This window comes from Serinus canaria, chromosome 2 (genome assembly GCF_022539315.1).
Source record: "Serinus canaria isolate serCan28SL12 chromosome 2, serCan2020, whole genome shotgun sequence".
Lineage (NCBI taxonomy): Eukaryota > Metazoa > Chordata > Aves > Passeriformes > Fringillidae > Serinus > Serinus canaria.
The window spans coordinates 112730010-112756653 of NC_066315.1; the positions used below are offsets into that span (position 1 = coordinate 112730010).

The 26644-nt window shown below is 35.7% G+C and overlaps 1 protein-coding gene across 1 annotated transcript in view; it reads left to right on the forward strand.

Moving 5' to 3' along the window:
- Window positions 1-472: 472 nt before the first annotated feature.
- LOC115484049 (lipoxygenase homology domain-containing protein 1-like) overlaps window positions 473-26644 on the forward strand; it is a 126439-nt gene continuing 100267 nt past the window's right edge. The window contains exons 1-10 of the mRNA XM_030227673.2: window positions 473-538; window positions 1636-1813; window positions 3421-3552; window positions 8205-8407; window positions 10402-10491; window positions 12460-12592; window positions 12830-12981; window positions 15266-15420; window positions 17786-17844; window positions 22203-22366. Of these exons, the coding sequence (XP_030083533.2) occupies window positions 473-538; window positions 1636-1813; window positions 3421-3552; window positions 8205-8407; window positions 10402-10491; window positions 12460-12592; window positions 12830-12981; window positions 15266-15420; window positions 17786-17844; window positions 22203-22366 (1332 nt within the window). The remainder of the gene's footprint in view (window positions 539-1635; window positions 1814-3420; window positions 3553-8204; window positions 8408-10401; window positions 10492-12459; window positions 12593-12829; window positions 12982-15265; window positions 15421-17785; window positions 17845-22202; window positions 22367-26644) is intronic.

Sequence of the window (26644 nt, forward strand, 5' to 3'; positions counted from 1 at the left end):
CTGCTGTTGAAAAGAGACAGGTTTCTTAATTTGCCACTCTCCTTTTTCTCTGGATGTTGGGCTGTGCTGCTGAGCAAGAAAAAGCAGGGATGCTGCAGAGTAGGGAAGGATTTCCACTGCTCTGGTTAGTGCCTGCGCAGAAAGAAGCAAATATTCAAAGACTGGAGGTATGCTTGAATTACTTGATACTGACTTTTTTATCTTTTATGCAAGGACATGCATGAGTAAGTGCTTAAAACTAAATGGTAGGAGCGGTATCAGTATCAAAATTTAACAGGGAGAAAAGCTGTGCTGTTCACAGAGGACTTTTTGTTTCTGATCTAAGGGTGTGTTTCATCATGGTGCCATCATTCTGCTCAACACAAGTCTCTGCCAGGCTCTGTGCCTTAAACCTGATGGGAGCTGCAGTGGAGCAGGTCAGCAGCAGCAGGAATCCTACTGGAAGGTGCATAAAATCAGCTCTGGACTCTGCATGTTTGAAAGTGTGAAAAAACCAAGAATGTATCTGAAGATCAAAGATGACCAGTGTGATGGAACAGTAAGCAGTTATTGTTTGTTTTTCCCTCTGCAGATAGTTTGAGTGAATTGTCAGTGATAGGAGAGAATCTTTTTTTTTTTTTTTTGCTTGACATAAAACTTTGTTCAGATTAAAAATGTTTCAAATCTTTCCCTTCATTTGCCAAAGCAAAATCAGAAAAATATAGCAAGAGAAGGTGTTGTGTCAATTTGGCAGTTGGTGGAATCAGTAAAGATCTGATTATATTACTAAAATATTGAAAATAAAGATGTAGTTAAAACTTATGTACTGTTAGATAGATGATACAGATAAAACCCATTAAAGAATAACTAGGATGTAAGTTACTGTATATTTCACTGACTTTTAAAGTGTGATTCTGTTCATCTAAGTTAATAGATGTAAGAAATATTTTTGCATCATTTTTATTTGGGAGTTTAAGACAACTGAATATGAAATTGAACTGTGTAAGTTCTTAGGGATAAGGTCCATGAGAGTTTTTTCATTGCCTCCAGTACACTTTCAGAGACTAAAATATTTGATCCATATTTTGAATATAGGCTTTGTGAGTATCTTATTTTTCAGCGGTCCTCTCACCAATGGATCAGGACATCTGGATAAAAAGTGATAATTGCTAAAGGTTTTGAAATTAAACTTGTAAATGCTATGAAATTGAGGAAAAAATCAATTACATCTATTTAATTATTACATGTTGTATTATGTAGCATTAGCAAATCTGGGCTATGCATAAACTTTGTGTAGAAATATCCTATGGGTTCTGATATAGATATTTTCATATTCCTTAATCCTCTGGAAATTGTTTAAGTGGGAAACTCCTTTGAATATATCCTAGCCTTTGCCTAAATCCTAACATAAATCAGAATGCTTTCACTTGGTCTTTCATTCACCTAACTTATGTGATTAGTCTTTCTGCTCATAAAAGAATAAACAGGGACTAGGTGCAGGTTTGTCTCTGTGTGTGTAGTGATGTATCATATTGTGAAGAATGTAAAGCTAATCTGAAATGTTACTGGAAAGTAGTAATAATTAAGGCTTTTAAAAAGTCTTCTAGTTACATTAATTCAATTGTTGAATTCATGTTTCTGTTATCAATTTCTTAGGGCAAGGGTGACGAATACTGTCATTTTAAAATTGAGAAGAATTTGGAAACAGGATCTGTGAGCCTGGAATCAGTGCAAAATAAAGGGATATATGTTGGACTTCTGCCAGATGGCCAAACTAAGCCAGTTGTTAACACTGGAGAGAGAAATATCTTTTTCTACCCACAGGTCATCAAATGTATGTGATTTCTCAATAATGTATGGTTTTATTTAGTAATTAGTGTTTAATAAGTGTTTCTAATGGACAAAATTCAAAGCAGAAGTGTAAAAGATATATTGACACAATTTCCCTTGTGTTTCAGTAGTTTTAAAAGTGAAAATTTTATTGTATCTACACTTGATTTCTCCTACATATTCAGTTATCTTTGTTCCTTTCTTTTAATAATAATGATATACTAGATGTCAATTGTTTTACTTTTGAAAATAAGAATTGAAACATGGGACAAGATAAAGATAGCATTGACTTCTTGGGTGTATTCCCCATTCTGGCCACAGATTTTGGAAGCCTGGGAAACGTTGTCTTGCTTCCAAATCTGCCAGAGTTTTTCCTGATTTTATAGGGATATTAATAGACTTTCAAGAAGGCCTACTTGGCAGTGTTCAGTTTCATTTTCAGTGATGTGAAATACATTGTACTCCCCACCCAGTATATTCATTATGTTATTCCTTTGTCTTATAGTCAGATTTGAGAGCTATTGCAGTCAAAATGTTTCCTCAGTAAAGAGCTGACCTAGTCAACTAGCCAGGACTCAGAAATTTGGTCTCAGCACACTCTGGATCACTGTCATTGGGTGGCCTGCTTGTCTTTTCCCCTTCAGGAGAGGAAAGTTTTTAATTTGGTGAAAAACTGGCTACCAAAGGTAGCCAACAGACTTAGATTATAACTGCAGGAAACACCATTCTGCAGGAAATGTATTCTTATCTGGTGGACTTGACAACAAATATCAGGAAATGAAACAACTCATGAAAAGGCTAAATGGTCATCAGTTTGCAATTGAGAAGCTGCTCAGATTTTTTCCAAACACCAGGAGAACAAACTTAGCTTAGCAAAAAGAGAGTCTCAAAACCTACAACCACTCTTACTAATTGTTCCATGTATGCTGTGATCAAAGCATTATGAAAGTGACTGTAAGCACATCCCTACTGTTCTGTCCCTGTCTGCTGCAGGGTGATAGGAATATTTTAATCACTATGTCCTTGTAGAAATGAGGAAATTGTTTTCCTTTACTACCTTTGGAAGAGCAGTGTTTTCAAAAGAAATTTGCAACAAGGAAGTGCTTACTGGTGTCATTAAATAAAGCTAAATGTTACTTTGTCACAGGCTTCAGCCCTTCTGAATCTGTGTTGCTCACTAAAAGGAATATCAAAAGGAGCTAATATTTTCTCTGCAAACAATAAATATTGTCTGTCTGACGTGTTCATATTAACAATATCAGTTTACTTTTTATTATTCAAATGGCCTCTAGAAATTTTCATTTATGCACTTCCACTCTCAAGAAAAAAACTTTTTGTGGGTAGAGAAGCTTATTTTGAGGAAAGCCACATGTTAACAAGTCATTTTATTCTTACATCAATGTTAAATTTTTGCTTAGATTTTTAAAACATTGAATGGACTTTAATTGGTATGCCAGTTCTGTTCCCAGTTTTTGTAGCATTCTTTTAACAATAGAAAAAGGATTTTGATGTCTATTGTGTAGAACAACTGTGAGATCTGTTGCTAGCTTCTGAGAAAGAAAAAGCAAATGGCTTCTAGCTAGTGACAGATTTTACATTTGATTGTTTTAGTTGGCCGGGAAAAGCCTATGGGAACATCTGCAGCACCCGAACAAGAGAAGAAAGACTTCAGAGCATCTCAAATCCAACCAGCAAAAGCCCAGGAGCCAGTACCTCAAAGGCCTTCAGCTCCCCCACCCTCAAGTAAGTGACAATTCACAAACCAGCTGTGGTACATCTTTTATGCTTGTCCTCTGTGCTTGTTTGCAGACTTAGCTCAGGAAGGACAATGAATGAATGAATTTTCTAGGTTATTGAATTGTACACACAAACACACTACGTAAAATACATTTCCAGTTACTCTTTTTTCTAAAAGGAGCATTGGAATGTGGTTTATTGATAAGACAACAATCAGCAGGTTGAGTAACTTATTAAATAACTCAATTAAAAAAAAATAATTAGTAATTTATCGATTTAATATTTCTGTGGAAATTAAGAGGTTGATATGGTGCAGAATCCTATCTAAAGCTCACTGAAAGAATAGAATATTTCTCATTTATGCTCTCACACTCATATTTTCTGCTTTATGGTTCACTGGAGGAAAGAGGAAGGTTTTGATGCAATGCACGCTAGATTTATACCTATGATTTTGCAGGCAGGAGTTAGATAAACAATGTTCTGGTCATGCTTCTGGAGTCATGGTCTAGCAGACATGTTTTTCTAGAATAAAAGACTTCCTCTTTAGCTAAAGACATTGCATAAATAGTCTAAGACAAGAATTTTTGGAATATTCAACATTCTAGTAACCAAACAACTAAACAAAACAGGGACTGATACATGTCTTAAAGAGTGGGGATGATCATGTTTGCTTCCTGCATCTCTTATTTCAAGGTACCCATAGACCCTGACAGTCTGAAGGGTGTCATATCACCACAAAAAGCAGTGATTTAAAGACAAGATTATACTGCAACTTCCAGTATGGGAGACATACTTATGAGACAGAGTATGGGACACAACTGCTAACTCAGTTACAGGTGTTCTCAAGGGCATTTATGCAGCAAATAATTCAGGTGGATTGCTGATTTGGTTTCAAACTTGATGCTCAGATTGTTTCAAGGTGTACATGAAAAGTCTGGCTATGTGTACAAGACATCACATCTGGCATCCTTGTTCACAGTGTATAATGGGAGGTATCAGGCAGGAATTTAATTAAATTCAGTTCAATCAAAGTGTTCTGGTTAAATTCAAGCATAGTTGTGAATTGCTATAAATACTTAATTCTTTTTGGAAATATTTTTTCCATTTTTAGCTCAAAACACCCAATTTCTAATCTGTCAGGTTTCATCTTGTATCATTGTGTCACAAAGCCTTCCTGAAATGTGGTGGGTTGTCAGTAGATATGCTGTGTCTGAAACCCATGACAACAATACACGAGCCATCAAACCAGTTTTCAAAGAAGCTGGATGTTTTTAGGGTTGGGTACAAAGGATCCTTTTATAGAAGCAATATCTGCCGTGAAATTGGTTACATAGAGTCTATAGCACTTTGTAAGTAGTTTTTCTGGCATAAATATAGATTCTGCTTATGGAAAATGAATAGAAATATCAAAGTTACTCTGTCTTTCAAATAAAATTATCATTTTTTTTTAGTAAGATACTTTTCACTCAACATGCATCCTTTGACATGTACAGGTGAGCCTTGAGTTTTAAACTGATTTTCATTAAATTGTTATTTTCTACTTTTCACTCGCAGTTAATATTTGGCAAAAGTGGTGCTTGTACTGAGTTTACAATCCAGCAGTGGGCTTAGCAGGCAAACTCAGAGCAGATTAACTCTTAGGCTGACCAGACCCTCCTTTTTATGTCTGTGTCTGCTAACTGGAAGATTAATTTTGATTTCTGTTTTTACAAATAATAATTGATTTAGGATTCATTAAACTGAAAACCATAGTACAGCATTTGAGACTTCTCCCATGGCAGCGTGAGTTCAGTGTTCCTCAAGAAACTTCTTTCACTGTACAGAGATGATGTCAGGTCCCAGCTTCCACTTAATAGCTCAGATGTCATTGGCTTCCATGAGACAAGTGTGGTCTGTGACCCTGAGGACACCTCTGTGGTTTGGTACTAACAAACTGTAGCTCTGAGAAATGCTCTCTATATCCTCCACGTTCTTTTCCTGTATGTCAGGCATTATCAGTTGCCATTAATTTTTTAATATATTTTACTTAGAAGGTAAAAATAAAATCTGATCTCATTTTTCCACCTCAGTTAACATTGGAAATGATGAAGCACAAAGGTGTAATAAAAAATACATACATTTTATTGCCCAAACTTCTGCTCCAGAGATAAGTTTTCCTGATGGTTCATTTTGAAAGTGTCACTCAATCATATGGTTTTCTCAGACAAGATAATTTTCCTTTTGTGTTACATTTAAGATAATAAGTAAATTTAAAAAAAAGTTATTTCTGTGAAGTTGTGTAAAGGGTTGTGACTTCAACATTCTCATGCAGGCTTATTAGAATTAATTTTTGTCACAATAGATTTACAGCATGGTGTCATGAAGTGTGTAAAATCCCATGAGTAATGCAGGGCAACCATCAAATCCTCTTTTCAGACTGGAATATTTTTAGCCTGTAGCAAATCAATGCTACTGATTTCCATTTGTAAGAAGAGCCAGTAATTTATGAGGCAGAGAGCATTCCAAGCCTGTGAATTGTTTGTACATTATAACTGTTCCAAGAGGGGGTAGTTTGAGGTTGCAGTAACTATTTTGGGTGGCAACTGCTCAAGTCTGGAGTTCTTGTCCTAAGCATGTGAAGCAGCATGGGATTCCTTACGTTTCTTGAATACCTTTGCATTTTATGAACATTTTAATCTCTTTGCTGTAGAAAGTTGAGGTTTTGGATAGCTGGAAGGAACTCTAGCTTTCAGAGTTACAGGTGAGAAGTTAGGTAACTACAGTTACAGAAAATCCTATAGTCAAGTTCTCAGAAATATTTATCACATCAGAGCAATTTGCAATAGTTCTGTTTTTTCAGGCACTGAAAGGCAAGTATAAGTAAGTTATTATTCAGGTAAACTCTAGATGTTTGCCTCTTGCTTTATTTTTGGGGTGTTGATTTTCTTTTTCCTGTCAGAATAACTTGCTCTCAGTCATGATGAAGAATACAATAAAACCAGCCAGTAATGCCTATTCTAAATCACTATAACCATTCCAAAGTCATAATTCTACTGTTAGAGGCACTGCTGTAAAAGTCATGATACAACAGTTCTGAATTTCTTAAAAATTGATTTACCAAACATTATAATCTTTGCCAGTGCTCAATTTCCTGTGATTCCAGAAGTCAGTCTTTATTTATTGTAGAACTTTGTATGGATCCTAAGTCCTTTGCAATTCTTTGTGCAAATATTTCACATCAGTTAAGATATGAATGCTAGTGGATCATAATTCAGTTTTGGTGCTTTAGTTGTTACTATGTTGATTTAAATATAGGGCAACCTGATGATCCAACCAACTGTATAATTCCTTTTGAGTAAAACTTTTAAGAAAAAAGGGCTGCTGGTAGTGAGTGATAGCTTTTGCATCAGTTGGTTTTCTGTCTGGTTTTGATTTTATTTGGTTGGGTGTTTGGCTTTTTTTCCTTTGATGTAAGGGTGGTGAAATATGTGAAGGGAAATACTCCATCCAGAGAAACCAAGTACAGTATTTTAATCAAGCAAACAAAAAAGAAAGGACTCTAATACTACTACATAACTTATGCAGTGCAGCAGAAGCATCCACAGTGATGTACTGGGAATTCAACAAATTCACATTGGTGGCACATTAAAAATTCTTTCTGCAGTCACATGGAAAGTGCTCATGTGGACAATTTGGAAACCCCTGAAGGACACTGTATATTGGCAATGTGCAGGTTCATCTTTTCAAATGTGGGGCTTATAACTGCTTCTTGTGTCAGAACAGACTATAAATTCCTGGCAGCAAGGATTCCCTCTTTTGGAGAGGGCTCCATGCTCAGTGGTCCCATAATTGAAAAGCAGTGTTCCAGACATCTGATGTTTGTAAATTCTACTTTGATTAAATTACTCAAAGCTAAGTTCCTTTCCCCTAATGGAGTCTTGTTTTCCCATATCTCCTGTGCAGAGGAGTCATCTGGATGTACGTGTGTTTCTCTTAATGGTAGATGGAAGATCACTAGGTGTTCTTATGAAGCTTATATTTTACAAAATTATATTTGCTTAGCCATTAGAGCTGTGAAATTTATTCATAAAGTGCTACTATGCTGCTATGGTCTCATTCATGCAGAGCATGCCTTAATCCAAATGATGGCACTGCATAAATATGGTTCAGCTAGGCTATATTGAGGTCGTTTTTGATTTTTTTTTTTTACAGTATTTAGTTGATACTTGAAGAAAGTTAATTTCCTGTTTTTTTAAATTTGAAATGAAATTTGTCTGTATTGACAGACATGTGACTCTGCTAATGATGTCCCAAAACAAGGCATTGGAGGAGAAATTCTACTTGTTTCTAAATGTCAGACTAAGAAACCAGAAATATCAATTTAATGGTCACAGTTCTGCACCATAGCATCCTTGCTCTGCTCCAGAATATGTACAAAGAATATGATGATGGCGTGTGTGAGAGATGACTTGTTCTTTTCCAGCTGGTTTTTGTAGCTCAACTAATCAGTACATTTTGGTCTAGACAAGAAACATAAATCAATCTTTTCAGACTATCTCACTTGCCATGAAAAAATACAATCCCCCTGCTGTTATGGCCTCCTTATGTGCTGAAGTTACAACAGCAACTGGCAGTTTCATGTCAGTTTTCATCTCCCACTAATGTTCTGTATTTCACAGAGGAAATGAGAAATCCCCAAGGTGGTGCCAGTCCCCTTCCTTCAGATGATGAATGGAAAGTGTCAATACTGACAGGAAATGCAGGAACTGAAGCAAGTGTTGCTCTTTGGATATATGGAGACAGAGGATTAACTGGACCCATAACTCTTGGCAAGGACAACAGGAAGCAGCTGTTTTTTCCCAGGCAGGAAGATGAATTTCAGGTAGCTAATGAAGGTTAAGAGCATTATTTTAATAGGTACCTTTCCAAGGATTATCCTGTGGTGTGAAAACAAAAAATGTTTTGCTCCTATATTTACTCCATAAAATCAATCTGTACCTAATCTCCATGAATTCTGTGTTAAATCAGCTTGTTACATACAGTAAGCAACAGAAGAAATAATTTTTCTTTTAAATCCCCTCCCACATATATAAGATCAAATGGGACAACTGCAGAAGTAAATTGATTTCTTTAAGGCAATTGATTTGAGACTAGCTTTAAAAACTATTCATTTTGAAACAAACCATGCTTGATTTAAGACTTGCATATTGTTTAGGGATCTTTAGTAATTAAATTTTCAGGCATACAGTTTTCAAAGCATACTATAAAATATATGCTGTGGAACTCGTTCAATTAAAGAAGAAAACCCATTTTAGAGTCACCATTTTAGAAGTGATTGAAATGCCAGAAATGTGGAATAACTAAAAGCCCAATGACATCTGTGTGTTACCATGTTGTGAAATCACAGGGTTTCTGTTTTTATTTCAGGATAACCCGACCTCTATTTTAATAAGAAGGTTATGTCTAGGTAGGCTGAGAGGAAATTACCTAAGGAGCTAAAATTTCTGCTTTGCTTGAATTTCTGTCTGAGATGCATGTAACATTGCTGTTTGCAGCAGCTAAAGCAGAAGTTACATATTTCATTGTTTTTTTTCTGGACTCACTAACTCATAATAATACAATAATCCAACTCATACATAATACAATCTTCATACAATCCAAGATTGCTGGTGTCAGTGATATTAATAATAATAATAATAATTCTCTCTATGAATAGGGCATAGGCAAGGAGACAACCTACCATAATGTTTATTTTCTAAGCATATAGGCTATAGATCATGATCCATAGGGAATCCTGTTCTCCTAATTGGTAAATAATTTATAAAAAATGTTGGATAATGGCATGTTTGCAAAGTTAATCCATATGTTCAAGAGTGATGGACCAATTTTTCTTCTTTAGAATGGATGTGGCCCATTATGGCTGTGTGCTGCAGATATTGATCTTGTGAGAGAGCAGGATCTTTCTCTCAGCACCTGGGGCTACTCCGAGGGATTTTTACATCACATTGACACTATAGCTTTCAGGCATGAAACAGCAAATGTCACTGAAGTGCTTTTCACTCTTTAGTCTGCAGTGGATAAATCCACAAAGAAAAAGCCTTTAAGTAGGAGCTCTTTCTACTCTTTTTCCCCTTAAACTTTATCCTGTACTTGTTTAACAGGACAGGTCTTGAAATGAGGATAGGAATGTAAGACATAAAAAAGTTACATCTTCTTCTTACCATTTCTGTCTTTGAACTTTTATGTTTTCACTGATATATTCTAGAACAGATGATACCAAATTTTATTTTTAAAGTAATCAACTTCATCAAAGCTCTGGCCAGGAGTTCTAGGAAGAAAGCAGCTTCTGAAAGGATAAAATAATCCAGCAATTAGGAATCAGTTTAAAGTTCTTTAACCTTGCATTTATCAACAACATGTGCAGCTATGAAAAGTTTGAGTAGTACTAACCTAATAATTGAATATGGTCATCTGTGCAGAATTATGAAAGATTTGTGACTTGTAGTCAGGGGATGTAATTTTGTTTACAGGATGTAATTTTGTACTGCACATTTCTCTCATGACCAGCCCTCACCAACTTTTTTTACTCCTGCAACTTTGAAGAGTTCAAATACCTGCCAAATCATTCTCCTGGCAAGCACTGTGATTCCAGTAGGCTGTAATCTGGTCAAACTGGGGCTCTGACAGTAATCTGCTTAGTCAAAACAGAAGAAATGTGTTTTCTGAATGCTATAACCTCAAACCTGCCAATCAAATATTATGCATTGTTCCTGAACACTCAGATACTACAATGGTTCAGCTAAATGCAGAATCAATTGCAGAGATAAAGATGTAATTCTATGTAGTTTTATACTGTACTGTTCTGACTCGATTCAGGTTAAAATAAACAGCATTGGGAATATCTACAAGATAAGAATTGAGCTTGATGGATTACCAAAGGAACAACCCGAGTGGAACTTACAGAGGGTGAGACCTTTATGGTGATTTTCTTCCTGTTATATTAAATTTCTGTGAAATAAAGGCCCATCTTTTCATGAAGACATATGTTTATGAATCAATAAGTGCTGATTGGGATAAATCCTTACTGAATTGTGTTCTTAGATTGCTGTAGAGATGACAAAAACCTAGGATACAGTTCACCTCCTAAGGGATAGAAATATGCAGGATTATTTTGCAATTATTCCTAATTCCTGCAGACAGCAATTTTTTGTATTGATGTGTTTGACCAAATTTTGCTTTCTGAAAATCTGCCTTACTCTTTAGTGCTTCTGTACTCTTCAGTGTGTTAGGGATATTCTAGTTTTAAATTCCAGCTCTGAAAAATTGAAAATAATGGCACATCAATCATTCCATGACAACAGCTTGCCAGGAATGAACAAAGTTTGCTGAAAAGTAAACAAAGTAAGTTATAACAGGCCCCACCATTTCTCATAATTATGAATATTTTCAGGGGAAAAAATCTGCTTTTTTTTTTTTTTTTTCAATTTGGTGAACAAATTCTTCTTTGTTTTGTTTTAATTCTATTTTTCTCTTGATATTTAGGGATGTTCACCAGACAAAATTTATTCTAAATGCTTCCTAAGGCTGACACCCATGTAAAATGTATTTCAGAACTGGGCTAAGAATTTTTTTATCTGTTTCTTGTATTGAATTTGTAAAAGCAACAAGTTTGTTTAAATGAAAAAGAATAATCTTAAAAAGCTTGATTTAGACAATCAGAATGGGGCAATAATAGTAGATTTTTACATTAACCCAAAGGTCTTAACTGAAACTGTAGTAAAACTGAACGTGAGCATAAATATTCCACTTTCCAGCCTGGTGGTTCCTAAATATTTCTTTAATATCTTGCTGCAAATTTCAAAGGGTAAGCCAGGGATTTCAAAAACTTCATTTCACATCAAGAAATAAATCATGTTGAAAGCTGTGTTTTTCTGACAAAGCAGTTAATATATGCAATTGTTATGAATCAGCAGGAGGGCACTGCCAGTAAATATTAGAGATTAGGAATCAATGCTGCCAAAGTATTTCACGTTAGAATGAATACATGCTTTGGTGTTGAAAGCAGTGTTCATTTTACTTTAAATAAATTTTTTTGGAAAAGTGAGATCAAAACATCTATTGCCCTGATTCCCTAAATGTTAGAATTTGGATGTGAGTACTTATTTTCATAATTGTGTTTGCAAGGCTTATGTATATGATATGCACACTCAGAAACACAACTGCAGAAAGAGAACTTATGATTTCCTTTTGCTAGTCAAGACCTCTGGAAAACCCCTGTAGTAAGTATTGTAACTCAAGACCAACAAAACTGCTTTCATAAAAGATTATAAAGAGTGCTGGAATTATAGGAAACAAATGAGGCAGCTATCTTACTGTACAGCAGCAAATAACTCTAGAAATTTGAATTCTTACCATCTTAAGAATATATAGATGGTGATGGTACCCAGGTTGGTTTTTGTTTTGCTGTAGAAAAGCCAAAGATAATACAAATGGATTTAATATTCCAATGCATCCTCTGCTTGTCAAAATTCAGAAGGATGTAGTTGATGAGTTTCATCCTGTTTTAATTCTAAAATAAAAAATCTGTGTCCATATTTCCACATCCTCCAAAAGCTCAGTGTCATGTAACAGCAGCTACCAGAAGGTTTTCAGTCTTTAGTCCTCTAGGCAGTGTTACATAGAGGTGGTTCACTCACTGAAACCAGACTTGGGGACATTTCAAATGGCAAACCCACAAATTACAACTACAGATTTGTTTTTTGCATACTGGTGGCCAAAACAAAAATATTTTCATACTGCAATTTTGTATGCCATATTTACTCATTGTGTTACTTTTTTCTGAGATAGAAAAACAAAATCAATACAAAACTATGTTTTGCTGTTGCGAACCAAAGCACTGGAACTGAGTTATATTTGGAATTGCTTTTCCTTCAGGTGATGCTGCAACATCTAAGGAGCAAGAAAACACTGAATTTTCCAGCAAACATATGGCTATCAAAGAATCGTGATGATAGAGAATTTCTGTGTGAACTTCCAGTAATGGAAGCTGGAAAACCTATCTATCCAAGTATGTGTGTGAAGTTATTTGTATATTGGCTACTTGGTTTTCAGTGGTAATGCCAACAAAATTGTGGTCCTAGCAATCTTAAAAGCAAACAGTTTGACTGATTTCTGGAGGGGATCTTCCAGAAAACTAATTGCAGATCAGACATACTGTCATTGTTAGCATTAAGCTATAGCAGTGACTAAAAGTAGTTGTGATTACATATAACTTGCATTTTCTTCTTTTGGTTATTTCTGGAAGTTGTTTTGTACCATGTTTATGTCCACACTGGTGACTTGGAGCAAGCTGATACAGACTGTGCAGTTTATTTGTGTATCTATGGAAAAAGAGGAGATTCTGGTCTGAGACTTCTGCATAAAACTGGTACACCAATGCCATTTCAGAGAGGAATGGTAAGTCTGAAAAAAAATTTGCCTAGCCTTGTAACTATAGTTAAGTAAATAGTTAAGTAATTGTATACAGGTTCCTATTCATAGTAATAAAGCAAACCACATAAGTTTAGCTAAATAACTTCAAAGAGCTGGGGAAAATATTTTTTTACTGACCCAGGATTTAATAGGATGAGTGAAAACATAGGCAGGAAAAGGGAAAGAAAAATTCTTTGAGGGCCTCACCCTCAGTTGGTGAGAAGAGCTACCTATGAATTTAAAACATATCCTATCAAAGTATGATGAGCTACAGATGGCTCCAAAAGAGTGTACAGATATTGTTCCATGATTTCAGATCTTAGTAGGTCTGTTTGGTATGTATTTTAATGTATAATAATAAAGTATTGTGATTAATACCGGACAGACTTAAAGTAATTTTTCTTTCAATTTATCACCTCCTAGCTCTTCCAAAAATAAAATATACATCATCCTGATTTTCTGCAGTATGTTTAAATTTCAGGAAGTACTGAATTTAATGTTAACTCTGCCACTAGCCTTCTTGTGACCTTCTATGGAGCCTGTTTCTTCCTTTGTGGTCTATTGAGGATTAACACTTGCATGTATAACCAGTGGTATCAAGCTGTTAGTGGAACACTTAATTACCAAATGAAAAAGCAGTACCTAAAGTGCTAAAAACAGCCATAACCCACTGGGAAAGTTTAAATGTATCTATACTATTTTAAAATAGATATTCTATGCTGTTAGTAATGTATGAGAGATAAAGTTCTATTCAAATGACAATGCAGAATTTAAGTGGAATTTTCTGGGGGGCACTCTTCTAGCCAGATTGATAGTCAGTTCAGTCTATTATTTACACAGGGGCTGGGGAGACTGGTTCAGAGTGCACTTTGTTATGGAAATGGGTGAATAAGACAGTGGATTGTTTGGAGCAGCAGAGCAGGGACTGGGATATATAATTTTTGGCAGAGAGAGTAGAATGCTGACTTGAACAACTTGATTTCATCCCTGTCACAGATATTCTGCATTATATTGGGCAAATTGCTTAAAATAAAACCTTCCAGGGTGACCACATTTTTCCTGCTTATGTGTTGCTGCATAACCAGTTTAACTTCTCTGAACAACCATAGCTGTAACTGAGTTCAAATAGAATACTGCTCTGCACACCTAGAAAGCTCTTTGAAATGCTAAATATTTCAGTAAATTAACCCCTCTGTTTCTCAGTTGAGCACCCACACTGCTCTGCATCTTTGACAGCTTTTAGCAGCAAACTCTGGGCTTTAACTATGTAGGTAAATTGAAATACTATGCAGATGGCCTTTAAAAAAAAGATTAAGCAGTTGCAGAAAACCAGGGTGCTATGGGAAAACTGCAAAGGTGAAGTCACTGGGGAAATCAGTTCTATTCCACTGAGCTCTCTGGGTGGTTGCAGTAAATAATGCATAGACACATAAAGATAATGAAGACAAAAGGAGATATTGAAAAATCTGTCGTCCTCCTCAGCACACTTTGAAGCAGGAATCTTTTAGAGAGCCTAGCTTGTGATCATGTATTATCTATACACAAGGGATAAGTAATCTTGCACAGGCAGTCTCAATTCTGCCATTTGCTGAGGACTGAGAACTTTACAGATATGAATTTTCCAGAGTGTTTTTCCCTTCATTTTCTTTGTACTGAGAAGAATGATCTGGACCATTACATTTAGAGACAGAAAGCTCTGTGCTTTTTACTGGGACAGAAAATTATCAAGCTGAACCTGATCTGCTTCATGCTTCTATGAAAACAATCTTTTCCAACTATAAGCACAAGCCTAAATGAATAACAAGGGGGAAATGGCTTGTCAGATTTCAGTTTGTTTCAGTAGAATAAAATGTAAGTAGAGGAGGTGAAACCAAAAAGAGAAAATTATGAGAAGGTCTGATTTAAAGTAATATCAGCAAAGAAAATAACGGCTTTAGGTATTTCTTACCTAGAGAAATGTTAATTTGCAAGGCATTGAAACAATACTAAAGGGTTGTGTGCAGCATTTTGGATGATGGCTGTAAAAGCCCAACATTTTGGGAGATTATTACAGCATCGTGGTTTTGGCTGTGCTTTCTTATTTACTGTGACACTTCATCAAAAGACATTTAACTCTTCAGATCCAAACACTTTGAATACAGTCCAGCTGTCATTAAAACCAGTTGAAATCTTTGTACACTGTGGGAATGGATCAGGCTTTTAACACACTTCAGTTTTTGGACTGCCTCATTGGTGGCAAATGGCAGATTGCTGTCTCCTTGTCTCCCAGGTCAGTGATTTTGAAGTGGAAGCTGTATCCCTCGGGAAGCTGCAGAAGGTGCTGTTGCGCTGTGAGGCCAGCACCAAGTCCCAGCACTGGTACTGTGATAAAGTCACTGTCAGAGAAGCGGAGAGCAACTCAGAATATGTTTTCAATTGTGAAAGGTAGTTTTTACAGCAATATTTTAGAATATTCTTCAATATGTATCACTGCAAGTATTGTGTCAATTGATGTGCTAAATGTGAGTTTTTCGGGCAAAGACATTTTTTGATTATTTCACAGTTTCATAAAATCCACAAAATGTGTTATTCCAGAACAGATTGCTTGAATTAATGTTCTGTATGATCTGTAGCAAAGGTTAAACACTTATATTGAGTCTGTGTTACTAAAATTAAGAGTACAGCCTTATCTTACAGGATCAGTGCTGTAAGCATGATTTATCTTTCAGGAAGGAAAGATAAAGCACCTGAAATGTTCTAAATTAAGTGTATTTCTAAATGGGAGAGCACCAAGGTTTTCCATCCAAGACTAGCATTCGCTCCGTTTACAGCATGGCCATAGAGACAAATATGACGCCTGGAACTATTTTGTAGATGTTCCATTTAGGTTATTGAATGAACATCTTAAAAGTATATTGATAAATACTTCATTTTACATTTTTAGAAAAATATGGTAATCCCACCATCCCAATTGGAGTTTCCAGTTTACAGTCTCTCTCATGGGAATAGGCATGACTCGAGTGAAATAAAGAAAGTGAAAAGGAACAATATGACTATTTGAAAAGGCACCAGAATAAATAACATTTAATTAACAATAGTTAATAAATGCATGTTGCCTAGTTATTTTGTCTGGATTTTAATGAATATGTTACATAACCTTGAACAGCTTCTTGCAATTCTTGGTGTCACATCCTCAAAAACAGGAATAAAGATGTTTTCTCACCTTGATTAACTCTCTAAATCTGAGATTTTTCTTCAACTGATAAGATGCTCATAAATAGTAGTATAAGACTGAGGATTTCTCTGAGCAGATTTGGATGCAGACCAGCTGTTGTTGCTAGCTGTAGTTGCTACCTTTCTAAAAAAATGTAGGTGACATTTTCTTTGTGTCATAGCTATCTCTAGTGAGCAATATGGCTTAGGAATGATAAATGGCAGGGCACTTTGCTGTGTTAATTCTGTGATAATGAACACCAGATGTTCATTATTCTGTGATAGAGAATGTTAAAAAGAAACAAGTGTTTCTTTTTTAATGTCTAACTTCTATAGAAGGAAACCCTTCCACTGAAAAGGGATTAAAAGAAGTCAGTGGTGGGGGTCAGGTGTAACTTCCATGTTTGCCAAAATGCACTTGTGCTCTGTTCAAGGAGGGAGAAGGTTTTTGCTCTTCAGAAATATAATTCAGTAATCTCCAGCCTCACATTTATTTTACAGAGCTATTTTCTGATCCAGGACATGAAAAAAGCTCTGTCTTTGTTCTCATTTAACCAAAGGAACATAAGCATTTTATCTGTCTTAAAACCTGATATTAGTTTCTGAACATCTAACACCTTCTGCTCAATTTCAATTATACACTATTTACTAGTTACTGATACCTTTTAGCATCTGGGATTTCAGAAGATACCCATGCCATCAGTTTTTAGCAGAAGTAATAGAAAGAAGTAAAGAGAAAGTGAAGCATAGCAAGAGAAAATTTATTTCTTAAGGAGTAGCTCTTATATGAATTGGCCAAGTAATGTTTTCAAGACATAAAAATTGGAAATTTCATAAATTGCTCTGGACTTTTCTTGCCCAGCTTGTACTGGAATCCCAATAGGCATCAGAGGAGACTGAATGATTTAGGTCATTCCTGGAGAGTCCATGGAAGTGGACTGAGAAAATAAAAAACTACAGCCCAGAAGATTGCTGCATTTCTTTTCTAGTAAAAAAGAGCTGATTTTTTAGCAAGCAATAGGAAATAAAAGCTGTTGGTAATCCATGTTCTCAAGGAAAAGTTTCAAAATTATACATAGTCTAGGGTAACATGAATAGGAAACCTAAAGAATGTTTTCCTTGATTTGTCCCTTTTTGAGACTCATTTACCTAACCTCAATTTATAGGAGGAATAAGAAATAGAAGTGTTTGGTTCCATCTTTGTTTTAACACTGAACTGTAGTTTTAAGAAATATAAATACATACAAGTTATACTTACCTCTCAATCCATAGTACTGAAAAAAATGTTCTGTGCTATATTCTTGTTTAGCTATAGAAACAAGTAAAATAATGCCATATGAGTCTCTCAATCTAAGTGTATATTTCACCTACATAGCTCTTACTTTTGCATAAAACAAATTTCTTTGTTGAGTCAAATAATTTCTACTGTAAATCAAATACTAAAATTTTAGGAGTAGAGACCCTTTGCGTGTTCATCAGGTGTATTCGTATGAAATCAGTGTATTCAGTATGAAATCAGATATGGACCATTCAATATATGGTAATGTAAATAAAAATTGATTCCTATCTGCTTTCTTATTTTCTTTCTTATTCTTAGGTGGCTTCCATTTATGTCTCAAGGTATAATCCATTCAGAAATTGAGCTGTACCCTCAAGGTAATATTTATTGTTATTTTATGGAAGTAAGAACAATAATTGATAATTCTTTTCCTCCCAAGAAATCTGAGCAGATTTTACACTGTAAATATCAGAGTTAACTGATTTTACAGCTCGCTTTGCTAGATTTCTGGGAGAACATGGTTTATATAATTGGTGTAGGTGATAATGAGAAAGCAGTGAGGGAACGAATGAGAAAGAGTCTTCTTGTATTGGCTAGAAAAACAGAATGTCTTTTTGATCTCTTCTTTCAAACCTTTTCTGTAATATTAAAGGAAAGATCCTTTATTAATGGATTGCAGACTTTAAAAAAAATCAGCAGCTGAAAATGCAAGAAGCAAATGGTAAATACTGTTCTTGTTTTCTGACTTTAATGAAGACTAGTTCTGTTTCAAAACCAATTGCTTTACACATTTGTTGCCACTTGTATTTATTTAAAAACATTAATTATAGCACACTATTTGAACATTTCAGTAAACTCTGGACTTCACATTTTAATTTAATAAATAAATTTGTTTATACTTCTAATTCTGTCATTTTTCTTTCCATAATGTTATTTTTCTTTCTGCTTCTTTGAAAATTCCTATTCTTCTAGTACTTACTATTGATCTATCTTAATTTCAGGTTTTTTATAGTTAACATTTTAAAACATGATTCTTTCTCCTGGCCAACATATAGTTTTGTTCGGAACAATAGTTTTTAATTTACTGTTTTACTTGTGATTTCATATTTGTTCAGGTTGACTTCTCTGTCCTGGCAATCAGAGCAGATTAAATTTAATTTCTTAATCACACATTAGAATTTCTCAGCTATGAGAAGTGCTTTATGCTGTAGGATGAACTGTGATCTAGAAGGCGTTGTGAGAAAGGTTGAAAATTTTTATTCAAAATTTCTTGTATCAACCAAAATATCCATGAACACCCAAATATCTTGTCCTAAACCTTGTTCCTATGGCAAGTGGTTAACAATAAAATTTTTTCCCAGTTATTTTAGAAGTTATATTAAATCCTGCCCTGTTAAAGCTTTCTTTTGGGTCACAAGTATTTTTGTCCCTCCTGCTTTCTATGCTTTTTTCATCAGGCAGAAACTTGCTCTTTGTACATCATGCTTTGTGCTTTATCTGTTCCACTCACCTCACTTCTGCATGGCCTGTCCTGAGAGGTCTTCCCTTCCATAATTCAAATTCTGCACCTACAGCTGGGTCTGTGTCATTTAAGCTGTGCAAAAGCCTCAATCAGAGCAAGGCAGTCACAAGTGTGTGAAACAAATAGCCTCTTTTTTGGGACACTTGGTAAAACATGGATCAGTGGGAAAGAGACTTGAAATTGTGCATCCTATACCTAGATGGGCTGCTCCAATTCCTGGTTTAGTGGTTGATCTGAGAGTTTGTTCACTTACTTTTTTTCCCATGAGCTTTTAAATACATTGCATTTTCTTTCTGTATCGCTTCTCAAAACCACCACAATTATTTTCCTAGGAAGTAGAACTTTCTAGTGTATTAAACTGTTTCTAATAACATAGAAAATTGAAAAAAAAAACAAAAAACCAAAGCAAAATATATATCTAGATAGTCATCTGTGGCAAGTTAACACTTTTTGATGTCCCCAGAACCCCAGGTGACGGGTTATACCCTTCCTCTGCGTATGCTAAATGAAAGTGATGTCATAACACTTTTATCTGTACTCTTTTCCTCTCAAAGTGTCTTCCTCTTCAGTCATTAAGCAGCTATTGGTACTCTACCTCATCAGAACAACCCAGAATTTTATGCCAACAAGAATTATGTTTTTATAATACTTTTGTAATACTGTTTCCCTTTTCTATTTGGAAGCATGGAATGCACTGCAATGAGGATTTCTGGCATCAGAGAGATTAGAAATTTAAGGATTCTTTTCCTATACCCCCATGGTCTTTCAAACACAAGTCCTTTCTACTTCCAGGAAAAGCAACAAGCCTCAAAGTCAATATAGAGGAGTTCAAACCAAAACTCTTAATTCTGTTTTTGGGGAAGTTTGAGTCCCTAATTTACCTTGTATGCGAAATAATTTATAGATACTAAACATGGAAGGTTGGAGCTGAACAAACCTCAATAGTAACAGCAGCATCATTTCAGAACCCCATTGCTTAACAAAAGACAGACTTTGAGAAGGTACTGCAATAGAAAGGGCCATCAAAACCACTTGAGGCACAACTAATCACTGAACATGTCAAAAAGAAAATATTTTTTACCTGCTTTAAAATGAGTATGTCTTTCTGAATGATATTTGAAATTTTAGGAGGAGTAGTGGGTTATGACTATTCCTTTTACCCCTTGTCTGCACCATTCTTCATAAACCCTTGTAAATGGAATTTTCCTTATTTTCCAGTCAAATGGTTCAAAGGAACTTTGTCTTTAGGAAATTAACATTATATTGTTTGAAAATGGAAAAGGCTGAATTTTTTGTAAACAAGCTCTTTTTCTATGGGGTAGGGAGCCCTTGCCTTATGCTCTTGGTTTCCACCATCAGTGTATAGAGGCTTTTCAGTCTCCTAATTGATGTTTATCCTTTTCTTTTCCAGTGCTATGGTTCTTTTTTTAGGAAAAAAGTGAGTCTACAGAGAAAGTTGGGAAGATGCAGATTTTTAAAGGCACAAAAGAGTTTCTTACAAACTGGAGTCTGACAATTCTTAGTGAAAATTGGATAGTTCACTTCCTTTGTGGAATTGTAGAATAGTTTAGGTTGGAAGAAATCTTTAAAGATACCTGGTACAGCCTCTGACATGGACAGGGACATCTCACAGTGGATCAGGTTTCTCAAAGCCCCATCTGACCTGGCTTCAAACACCTCTGGAGACAGGACATCCACAACTTTGGGCAACCTGTTCCAGTGTCTTACAATCCTTATAGTAAAAAAACCCAAAAGTCTGAATGTCTTATCTAAATCTGCCCTCTTTTACTTTAAAACCATTCCCCCTTGACATATCACTACATGTCCTTGCAAAAATTCTTTTATTTTCTTTTGAGTTCCTTAATATATTGAAAGGCTGTCAATAAGGTCTACCTGCCTGGAACCTTCTCTGCTCCAAGCTGAACAACAACCTTTTGTCACAGGAGAGGAGCTCCAGCCCCTAATCATTTTCTTGGCCCTTCTCTGTGCCTGTTTCAATGGGTCCACATCCTTATTTTGTTGGGGAGCTCAGAGCTGGCTGCAGTGTTCCAGCTGGGGTCTCATCAGAGCAGAGTACAGGGGACAATTCCTTCCCTCAGTCTGTGGGCCAGGTTTGATTGGACAGAACAAATGAGCTATTGCTGCTTTCTGAATTCCCAGCTATGTATTTATGTATATTTAAAATTCTATCACCTTCTCAAACCAGACATCAGACAGACCTCTAAAGACTTGGAAAACAGGAAATCAAGCTTCCTGCTCCTGTTCAATTTTTGTGGGGCAAATTACTGAGTGATAATGAGGCTGGCCCAAGATAAACACTTCTGTCAGACAACAGATTTAAATCATGCAGGCATTACCAGACAGCTTTCTACTAAGAAAACTGCAGTGTATGCTATTGCTTTTATTTATAAGATGACTGGGGGCTGATATTTCATTTGTTGTTTGCCTTGAACAGAATGAATTTAAGTCACTGTGTGGAACTTGTTTCACACAGACAAAAGCTGCAATCAATGAGGGGTGGAGAAGCGTGCAATCCCATCTTTTCACATGTAGAAATGCATTTTACAATTACGAATTGTTCTTTTTAAAAATGAGAATTATATTAAGCTGCTTTTGAATATTTAAATAACGTGTACGTTTTATGGGAGCAGAGATGACATTTTAGTGTCAGGGAGCTTTATATAAAATGATTTTCTAATGAGTCCTAATCTAGTTCAGACTTTTCTACAAAACCTTTTTTGTTTTTTTTAATGCTGATTTCAGTATCATGCCCCCATCAGGCAAATGGAATTCTGCGATGTATCACATCACCCTAAAAGGAGAGGAAATTGTACTTTATTGTGATGCTTTGACATTTCTCCTGTTGCATTTCTTGGGTATACTGTTGTCATATAAAATTCTGGATGGTGGTCTGCTTCTGTGTTGACCCTCAGGGTTATCACTAGAAATCTCACTTAGCTCTGTGCTCATATTTCTGGCTTTAGTGCAGTGTAAACCTCCTCTATCCTTGGTCCATAACTTGCTTAAGATGAGTTTGAATGATGTAGTATTTGGCCAATCCTCTCCTGACATCATTAACTTTTAGGTGCAGTGTAATCACAGTCCTTGGGCTAAACTATGCTTTCATTTGCATCTTTTCAAGTAAAACTGCTTCATATAAGTCACATTTTTAAAAGATTTTTTTTTTTTTTTTTTTTTTTTTTTACTTTACAGAAGGAGACTGGAAGATAACTGTAGTCACTGGGGATTTTGAAACAGCTGGCACAACAGCAACAGTATTCCTTTATGCTTATGGAGAAAACAAGGCTTCTGGTCCTATTATTTTGGGATCTGGGAAACAGCAGCTGTTTAATCCCAACAGTGAAGATACATTTAAGGTACAGTATGGCTGTTCTATAAACACTGGAGAATTCAAAACAAATGCAAAGTAGCTTTTCTCAAAACTAGATAATAGAGGTAATTAAAAAGACTCAAAGAAACATGTAAGGATGATTAAGTATTTCTAAGGGAGTGGCTGACTTTTACAACTCTGAGTTTTGAATCAGGAAATGTGTTCACAACTGCATGAGGCAGATGTCTCCCAGAATCTGCTTCATACTTGCATCTTCTTGATGTGCTAGATTACACTAGGTGTTCATTTGAAGATGTAAAATAACTTTATTTGCATTTATGTAGTCAGATAAGTCTTGTTTTTGGTTTGTGATGCATATCCATCTTTGGAAGGGTCCACTGTAAATTCTTCCACAAACTTCCTCAGACTTCCACTGAAGCCCACTCTTGGGTGAACTTTATATGTTAGAAATAAGAAGGAAAGGGGGAGAAGGGTGGCTAGAAATCAGAGGTGAATCACATAGATTAAGTTAACTCATGTGGTTTAAACTAGTGTTTTCCTGTTCCTCCAAGCAAAGGGACATATTTCTCTCTGCTGACAAAAAAGTCTCTGAGATATGCTTCAGAAACATGACATTTCTCAGGACTTCTACAAGATCCTGTAATTCCTGCCACTTTCTCTGCTTCATGCAGTTCTTTGGTCAGGACTGTTGCAGTAGTTAAATCTGTGATATGTCACTTAGATTTAATTAATTTATGCATAATAAACATATGATGGGGAATCAGTGACAGATGGGACAGAAAGTATCTTTTGATACCAAAATCAGCCAGACAGAAACTTTCCAGCATAGTTTTTTTAAAAGGAAATGTTTACTGATGAAGGGTGCTGGAAGAGATCAGCATAATATAAGGGAAACAAATAAAACACAGTCATGCTCCACAAAAACAATCAGAATACCATACAGTTTCAAAATCCCTGTAGGCACACTTACAACCATAAGAAATCACAAAGAAATGGCCCACAAAAAGAGAATGAGACCAAACTGTACTGCATGGTCTTAATAAAAAAACAAGAAGAGTAGTCTGATAAAAGCACAGTTAACTGTTTAGTAAGTTGGATACCTAAAAGTATACAATGAATATTCAGTAAAGTTAAAATTAATGAAAAAAAATTTAATAAGACTTGAGTAAATCAGCTGGTCCTCCTTTATACCCTCCTGAGATTTCATCCTAGACCTTAATTTTAGTGTTGCTTATATTGCTTTATAAAGCAAGTGTAACTTCATCAACCTGGGCTATCTCTGATTAAAGTTTGTGTAAATGAAATTAAATACTGTCCAAAGTCCATTGTAGTGCAGGTGTAATGTAACAAGGCCCTTAGAGATTTCCACATGATGGCAGTACATGAAATTCATTGAAGGCAACTTACAATTGTGTGATGGAGGCAGTTCTTGTTTCTGACTGGAGCCCTGGGTTCTAGGTTTCCTCAAGACAATCATATGTACTCTGCACAGCATTTTCTCTTGTGGCTTAGCAATTTTTGCTACCAGATGGGTGTGACAAGGATAAACAATATGGGAGCAGGAAAAAAACAGAATTAAATCTGATGGATTTCCTTTTCTGCTCTGAATTGTCCCCGTGTGTTTAAAGAAAATACATCTGGGCTGTGGATTTCTGCTTCTGTTACTATTCAGGCACAGTTTTTAGGGCATCATTTTTCTGTTGAGAGTCATTCCTTCTCCAGCAGAGGAATATCAATCTACTATAAGTTACAGCTTTCATCACAACTCGGATCAGTTTCCTGCATCTTCCTCTGGTGTCATCACAGTCCCTGAGTATTTCTCAGTATTTCAAAAGTACTGATTTTGGCAGAACGCTGGGTTGCTCAAGACACTGGAGCTTTAATTGTATTGTAAATTCTATTCTCTGGAGCCCAGTATTCTGCATCATCATTCTTTGAAACATGCCGAATTATCTCTTATGACTGTACACACTGTTTGATAAGGAAATTCTTTTAAAAATATTCTTTTAATGTTTGGTCATGCTAAATATTTCCTTCTGTGTCAAAGAGAACTAAGCATAAGACTGTAAGCCTATTATCTTCTGTAAAAAACCAGCTGCAATCTCTCAATTTTTATTACTTCCATACATAATAATTCCATACCTTCGGGTACAAGTTCTGCTGTTCTAGTAATAATGAAGTCAGTAAAAACACTGACTAGTTCAGTAGATCTGCTTTCAAAATACTGCTTGCCTTAGTGGCAGGACCTAGCATTTTCCCAACACGACTTTTCCCATGATTTGCTTTGTGAACTTGCTTCATAATCATCTCTTCCATCTCTTTAGGGTGGTATTGGTCTTAATAATCTCAACACATTGTCAAATAAAAAAAACAAACATTAAATTAAACTACTAGAAGTACTGTAATTTTTCCTAAGTAATCTTCAAAATCTTAAGTTTAACCTTAGATTGTATTTTGGGGTTGGTGGCTGTCTTTGTAAGGAAGGTAGCTGTTCCATGTTTGCAGGTACAGAACATGAAGTATGCCTGATATTTTAGGAGCACTGGAAACTGAAATCCATCCCTGGTGTGATTTTTGTTGCATGAGCTCATTTTTCTAACTTTTAAAGCTGGTGCCATATCCACTTACATGATTTAGAGTTTGTTCATCCACATAAACAATCCTTTAAACACTCTATGGTCTAGGGAAAATACCAGAAAGTCATATAGGGAGAAGAAAAGCAGGGCTCCTATAATACTTGAAGAGATACTTAATACCATAAAACTTAATAAATAGTGCTCCTGTGATGAGGCTGTTAAAGTGCTAAATACAGCCATTTTCCTTCCACTTCCACTTTGTTTGTTAAGGGTTGTGTTCATCAGATGCACCTTCCTGCTGTACTGCATCTCAAGAACATGCCATGCTTGAAACTTGATCTGTTATTTTTCATTTTGGTCTCCTCCTGTTTAAATGAAATTATCAGTCATTTTAAATAACCTATACATGATTAATTAAAACTCCTTCCTTAAGAATCAACCCTACAGACTCTAAGAATCTGTTGTGTTTCACTGTGAGTCTTTCAATCCTGTACTCTGGATCTATTCTTTCATCAGTCAAAACTAAAATCTCCAAAGTGAAATGAGAAGCAGTGAGAAGAAAACTAAGTGTTGCAAAAATAGGTTGAAACAAATCCATTTTCATGCTTTTGCTCATGATGTTCAAATAAAAGGGGCTGAAATGAGCTCAGTTAGAATCCTTCCAGAGTGGGAAGATTGCAAAAGAGAACATAAGCACCGATGTAGCTATCCACACTCTTAACCATGGGACTGACAATGCCTAAAAGCTGGACATTGCTTGTGTCCTGCTATTTTCCAGCTGTCCCTGCTTTCCATAACGACCATTTAGGTCCAGAAACAATTGAATAAAACTTAGAGAAGCCCAGGCTTTAGTCAGATTTGCTTAAGGCACATAAAAGAGTCATACCCATGGCTGTTACTCCCCTTGAAACTGTCACTGTCTGTGAAACGCAAAGGATAACAAGAGGAACTTCATCCCTTACTGAGATAAAAGGGAGAAGAATGGGAAATTATCTTCATCAGCTACAGGCTGTGCATTAAACAAAATTTATCTTGTTCCAAGAAACAACACAGGATTGTAAAGAACTCACAAAAAATCTTGGAGGAAAACACAGCTCATCTCATCTTTAAGAAATGGGAGTGGGGAATGTGATGTTACTTGTTCAGCAATTAGGCAGTATGTACTGCAGTACCAAGTGTGTGTATATACATATATGTATGAATATTTGTACTTGCTGTTGGCATAATGTGATTAACTCCAAAGTAAAAGTGAAGTTCTTCCAGAGCTTGACTGCACTGGAAAAGAAAGTTTTAACAGTCACTGTGCAATGGGCAGTATTTGTTTAAGCAATTAATTTTCATGACAAAGCAAGTATGAAGTAGGAAAAAGTAATGCTGATCTTTTCATGGCCTTTAATCCTATTCCTTACATGTCTATATCCACCCTTTTTCATGACACTGTTGCATTTCTGTGTGAGCACCTGTGACATATTCTAATTCTTGAGTTAGTGTGTAACTGTGCCAAGTTTTTTGGGCACAATTAACAAACTGGATGAATTCAGACATCTGGAAAAAAGCAATCAGCATGGGTGGACCCTTTGTACTGTACTGGTATAATAGTTATTGCATTTTTGGCAACAGTTATTAGCTGCATGTTCACAATTTAAAAATATCATCTACTTCCAAAGATTTCTCTATTACCTGCCAATGCTGTAGAAGTTAAACTAATGCAATCAATGATTTTTCTT